Genomic DNA, 6,395 nt, shown 5'->3' on the forward strand with positions numbered 1-6,395 from the left:
AGGTTGGGCTGAGATGACCCCCCAGAGCCCTGACAGACCCTGACATGGGCTATATCCTGTCCCCACTGCCCAGTGACCATCTGCTTCTCCTCTCTGCTCCCCTATCAGAAGCTATGCCCATCTGTACTTGACACACGGGGCCAGGGTGGAGGTCCTTAGTGGGCAAAGGAACTTCCACTTGTGAGCAGAAGGGAGGCTCCAGGCCGAGACGCCCCCCCCCCATCTCCAGCCCCCAGGCAGTACAGGTTGGAGAGAAGAGGCGGGAAGGGGATTGTAAACAGTCACGTTGTTGGCACAGCTTTGGGTGATAGAGCGTCAGTAGTCTTTCTGGACCTCTGGGGGTGGGCGGATGATGGAGAATAAGAGGGTCCTCTGGGATTTCACTGAGCAGCGTGGGGATAGAGATGACCGGGGTGGCTTCAGTGGCCCCAGCACAGTCTTTAAAGTAGAGAAACCTGGTGCCCCACTCACTCGCTGAGGGCCACGGTGCTCAGAGTGGCCAGGTGGGTGGCTTCCGTTCCAGTGAGCACTGGAGAGTCAGGTCTCAGGGCCCGGGGCCCCAGCACTGTCCCCAGAGCACCCACATGGACCCAGCATGATGATGAAGTCCAAGATGACCAAGAGGCTTTTCCAGAGGTCATCCAGAAACCCCCTCCCCCAGCCAGCCCTCCCCAAATGCTCGCCTCCCCCGGGCAGCCTGATCCTCACTCAGATGGCCATGGCTCACAGTTCACCCTGGACCCATCAGTCTAACAGCTTCCCTTTGCCCCACTGGATGCCTTCCTGTTCTCTTCAGCACCTCTACCTGCTGGGCCACCTGCCCATGCTCTCTGAGTCACCTTCCTTAAGCCACACTCCAGATAGTCCGGGGCCTTCCACTCTGGCCCTGGGCAAAACAGGCCTGATCCCCTCCCTCAATCTGCCAGCTACGCCTCTGTTAATGCGGCCAAAAGCAATGTCTGCCCTTGAAGGGTGCTAGCCCTCAGTGCTCAGGGACCATGGCCAGACTGTGTTCCCGTGCACGCCCAAGATGTTTGGAGGTAAGAAAAGAACACCCGGGGCCATGACCACACAGACCCCAACATGCTGTGGCTTCTGGTCTGCGGAAGACACAGTGGCAGGGACACAGAGCACGCGAGCACTGCACACACCTCACACACCTCCACAGGACAGCCTTACGGATGGGCCCCCTCTGCCCTCAGACTCATGCACGCACCGGGCGCGCTCAGGGTGGAGGGGCCCTGCCAGGCTGCGGCCGGACCGAGGTGTCCTGGCCCGTCGGATGGTGCTCGCCTACAGGTCAGGGTCCTCGTGGCTGCACACGACGCCCGCGTCCTCCTGGTGCCCGCAGTTGTGCGTGCCCACGCCGGCGTGCGTGCACTCCAGCAGGTTGCGCTCGCTCCCCGCGCAGCGCACGTCATCCAGCAGGATGGGCAGCGAGCGGCCCTCGCCAAACTCCGCGCGCTTGGTGGCCCGCACGGCGTGCGCAAAGCCCAGCTGGCGGCACACAACGGCGGCAGCCTTGATGTCCCAGGCGTCGTCACACACGGTGCCCCAGCGTCCACCCGCGAACACCTCCACACGCCCGCGGCCCGGACTCAGGCCCGCGGGCCGCACCAGGCGCACGGCGCCGTTTGAGGGCGCAGGGTCCGCGGTGCCGGGTCGACCCCGCCGCCGCCCGCCACCCCTCCGGCCTCCGGGCCGCCGAGTGGGCCGTGCGGGCCTCGGGGTGGGCGCAGGCGGAGGAGCAGCCGTGGGGCGGCTGCGGCGGGGCGCCTGGGTGGGTGCTCGCGCTGTGGGCCGTGGGGTGCTCTCCGCCCTCCGGATGAACTCTGCGCAGAGGAAGAGCCTGCGGTCAGAAGGACCCCAGCCGCCCAGCCCACCCCAGCGCTCCACCAAGGAAAGATGTTCTCATTCTGCCCTCCACTCCAACCCCTGAGGATGGGGTACCTCTTGGGGTTACCAGCCTGGAGCTGGGTGCGAGGTGCTTCTTCGTTCTGCAAACACTCACTGGCAGCTGCTTTGCACCAGTCCGCTTTTGGGGTCTCCCCACACCTCTAGTCTTGCCCTCCTGGGAGTCCCAAGTCTGGGAGCAGGGATGGGGGAACAGCCCCTCACACTGTTAACTCATGAGCCCAGTGGAAGAGAAGAAGTGTCTGGGAGGACTCCTCAGAGCAAGTGACACTTCCTGGTTCCAGTCTTTGGTTTAGGGGCGAGGACGCTGAGGCCCATTGATGGGGAAAAACTGCTGAGGATCTAAGGCAGACGGGCAGGATGGGAACTGGACCGCCCAGGGCCCGCCAGGGCGGGGCGAAGCTCTCCCCTCCACACTCCCAAGGCTGCTGGCCTGGGGCTGGGGTCCACACTGACCAGAACCGGCGTAGGGGACAGAGTACCCCAACCATCTACCCTGCCACAGGCCTGGATAGAGTCGGCATGGGGAGCTGAGGGGGGCGACTCCCTTTGTCCCTGCAGCACCCCAACACTCACGCTCGGCCCTGACCAGCCACAGAGATAAACTTAATTCTGCATGAGACACTGCCAGGAGAGGCGAACTCCCAGACTACTCCCTGACTATGGGGAGGGACCCCAGGGTCACCAGTCCGAAGCCCTCTAACCCCCCACCTCAGCTGAGATGAAGGCTAAGAAAGGGTCTTGATTCAAGGCCAGGAGCAGGTCAGGGCCAGGAGCACAGGGACATGGGCCAGACACCCCCCTCCCTGCAGCCTGGCCCCCACTCCACCTACAGGGAAGGACGTTCAGCTCCCCAGGCTGCTGGGGAGCCTTCTGCTTTGGCTCTTGTGGGCCCTGCTGCCCAGACTGCCCCCCCCACCCCCAGTGCACCCTTCCTCTATGTTCCAGCCTCAACCCTCAGCCCCCAGGAACCCCCAGGCCCCCACCCCAGTCCTGCACTGCTCTGGGTCCCCATGGCAGCTGGCACACACTTCTGTAACAGCCCTGGGACAGTAAGTGACTTCTCTGTCTGTCCCAGCCAGGACAGGGCCTGGTCTGACTTCTCCTGTGGTCCCAGCATCCAGCACGGAAGGGGTAACTATTGAAACGGCCAGAAACTGCTGAATGAATGGAAAACTGGCCCAGGCCCAAAATCAAGTGCAGCCAGAATTAACTTCCCCAAACACTGAGCTCATTCCTTCCCCCAACTGTCCTCTGCTGGGGGCACCCCTTCCTCAGGGCTGCCCACCCCCAGCTGCCAGGTGCTCAGCCTTCCCCTCTTCCCGTTCCCCTGCCCCTCAGTCCACCAACAGGTCCTCAATCTGTTGGACACACTGGACCCCCTAAAGTATTTCCTTTGGCCCGCAGGGTGATTTTCAAGATTTTGAGCCAAAGCTGCCTAAATTTGCAGATGGAGAGATTGCACGTAACAACCCGAGGAGGCGGGGACCATGTCTGTCTTGCTCAGCAGTACATCGCCAGCTCGAAGCACGTGTGTGTGGTAAGTGAATGGACAGATGGACGGACGGACGGATGGATGGATCCATTTCCCACTTCTCTTAAGAACTGGATGGTCTGCCAGCACTGGCTCTATGCTCCCACCTAGCCTGGGCCCAGGGGAACAGACCCCTCGTCAGGCCTGCCCCTTCAGTTGGCCCCAGATACCAGGGGTCATCATGTGTGGCCTTGCTTGGCCCTCAGGTCATGAGGGTTTGCGTCTACCTCCCTCCCCACCAAATTTGTCAAAACGGAACCATCTTATGGCAGCGCCAGGCAGGTGTCCCCTCCCCTGCGGCTCGTGCATCTAGAATGACTCGTTCCAGTCTTGCTCCCACACAGGTACACCCGCTGTCTCTGTCTGTCCCGAGGGCTCTGAGTGCACCTGGCCTAGCGCCAGCTATCCCTCCCCTTCCCTTGCCCCTGTGAGGCCCGCAGCCCCTTGGGGCCACTCACCCGTGGCCTGGGTTCAAGGGGCTCCACCCATTATAACTGGGCATCTCCTGGGTGCCATTCCCAGTGCTAGGCGTCGGGGCCCAGGAAGGGCATCCAGGGCCAGCTGGAAGGACCCATATCTGGTGGAGGAGCAGCTGGGCCCCGGGTGGGGGAGCTTCCCTCCCCCGATGCCTCCTTGCTGACAGGCACTTACTTTCTTTGGGCACAAACCGGATGAGGCGGCTCCTCGCCTTCACCTGGGCCGGCTGGGTCCGACACTTGCCGGGTGGCGCCCGCCTGCCGACACAAGGAGGTGGTGAGTGCCACCCCGGGAGCCCGCCCTGAGTTGTCCCTCTGACACCCTCCCTGCCCCTGCAGCCAGACCACTGTGCATTCAGGCCTGGGCAGAGGGGGACGGGAACAACTATGGTGACCACTGGTGGCGCCCCTGCCGTGTGGCCCCCAGGGCTCCGGGAGCCCAACCCCAGGACAGAAATCCTGTAGGACAATCTGCCGAGTGTCCCCTCAGCGTCTGCTTTTCAAGAGCCCAAGGGCCAGTGGCTCAGCCTCTCCTGAGCGGCTTCTGATTCAGAGCATGAACTGTCTTCGGAACGAGATCAAATGTCACAGCCCCTTTCCTTCCACCAGCAGCCCCACCGCTGTAACTGTGACTGCAGTCTGATTCCCGCACCCCACCCTGACACCCCCCCGCCGGCGCCCCTCGGCCTGTGAGGAGAGTCTCTCTCTCTCTGCCCCTCTGGCCCTGGATTTTGGTGATGCCACATCAGAGGGAAAGGTAAGGCGGATCTAAAGATAAAGGGTGGGAGAGAGCTGCGGGGCTGGCAGCTGAGCGATCCAGGGTGTGGGGGGCGGGGCTTCAGAGAGCTGGGGGAGAGACGCTTCTGAGAAGGGTTACCAGGGCTCTGAATTGGGTCTCCTTTGACATCTCCAAGGGGCACAAGTAAGGCATGGAATTCCATTTTAATTAGCTTTTGGCTGTTGATCTGTGAGTCTTTGAATGGGACCGACCCTATTCTGGGACTGGCCCACGTGGGTCCAGACTTCAATAGTTTCCAGCAGCACAAGGGAAAAGCCTGAAGGGTGAAGTGGCCATGTGACAGGAGGTGGCTTCCAGACAGGCCTGGCCAAAGAGGGAAACTGAGGAGGGGTATGGGTCTTTCCCCCAGAGGCTGAAGAAACACAGCCAGGCACCCACGCTTCCCAAAGCTGCAGAAAGAGTGGGTTGTGCTCTGAACCCCAGATTATATCCACATGCTTCAGACAGACCCAGCACGGTTTTGTTCCTTAAAGAAATGATGTAAAAAACAAAAAACAAAAAACAAAAAAACAAAAAAACTCTGTTAGGCAAAAGGTAGGAAATGCACCCGTAAATGCCCCAGTGGTTTTGTCTGGGCAGTGATGGATGCCCCACCCCACTCGTCCACTCCCGACTTCTTCATTCCAGGCAGCCTCTACGCAGGATGTTGCGGTGCAAAGAAAGACGTGCATTCCAAAAGAGAAACACAAAAGAGATGAGGGAGGGCGGAGGGCGGGAAGGGAAGGAGTCTAGCTTGGTTCTGGCTCCTCCCTCCAGGGGACCTTGAGCAGGAGAACTCTCTAAGCCTCGGGTCCCCTCAGTTGCCTGGGGAGAATGAGCCCACAGCGAAAGAAAGGTGCCTCATGGCAAAAGGAGAGGGTGGGTCTAAGGCAGCCTGGCATGAATTACATGCTCCATATATGTGATATTTCCTTAGAGAAGCACTCTATGAAAAAAAAAGGGAAATAAGCTTAATGTCCAAGGAATGGGTAAGATAATTGTGGCCCGGTGACTCAACAGCCAATTACACAGCCATTCAAAACGATGCTTTCGAGAGTGATGTTGCAATGTGGAAATGTTTATACAAAATAGGGAAAAGGAACAAAGAAAAACGCAAAGTTTGCATGTGCTCGTCCATATTGCTGTAAATCCTGGCGCTAGCAGATAAAGCCAGAGAGGACCTCGGGGGAAAGGGGAGGAAGGGATGAAAGGAGGAAATCCTTATGTGTTTCTTGATAAACAATGTCAATAATGAATAGATTTGTGTTTTTTTTTTTTTTTTTAAAGTGTGGTCAACAAGGAACGTCTGAGAAGCTGTCACAGACCAGAAGAAGCTAAGGAAACACGATGACCGAATGGAATGTGGGCTTCTGGATAGGATCCTAGAGCAGAAAAAGGACAGAAGGGGAAAACTAGAGAACTCCTTTAATTAATAGGAATGTGCCAACATCGGTCCATTCACTGGGACTAGCGTACCAGGACGTCACAAGATGCTAATGATAGAGGATGTGGGCAAGGGATATATGGGAAATTCTGAACTATCTTTGCAAATTGTCTGTAAACCTAAAACTCTTCTAATTTCTTAAAATGATTTTTTAGAAGCGTGATGGTGGGGTTTCAGGATTTTTCCACACCCAGGATGTGTCAAAGGTTAGGGTAGCTGTCCACATCAGGGGCTGCTGGATGGGGGCGG

At 58.7% G+C, this 6,395-nt stretch overlaps 1 protein-coding gene across 1 annotated transcript in view; it reads right to left on the reverse strand.

Moving 5' to 3' along the window:
• Positions 1-269: 269 nt before the first annotated feature.
• HHIPL1 (HHIP like 1) overlaps positions 270-6,395 on the reverse strand; it is a 26,467-nt gene continuing 20,341 nt past the window's right edge. Inside the window, exons 8-9 of the mRNA XM_040641242.1 lie at positions 4,100-4,182; positions 270-1,832 (exon numbers count right to left, since the gene is read on the reverse strand). Of these exons, the coding sequence (XP_040497176.1) occupies positions 1,294-1,832; positions 4,100-4,182 (622 nt within the window). The 3' untranslated portion in view covers positions 270-1,293. The remainder of the gene's footprint in view (positions 1,833-4,099; positions 4,183-6,395) is intronic.

The sequence above is a fragment of the Ursus maritimus genome, unplaced genomic scaffold, assembly GCF_017311325.1.
Source record: "Ursus maritimus isolate PB19 unplaced genomic scaffold, ASM1731132v1 scaffold_25, whole genome shotgun sequence".
In the NCBI taxonomy this organism is placed as follows: domain Eukaryota; kingdom Metazoa; phylum Chordata; class Mammalia; order Carnivora; family Ursidae; genus Ursus; species Ursus maritimus.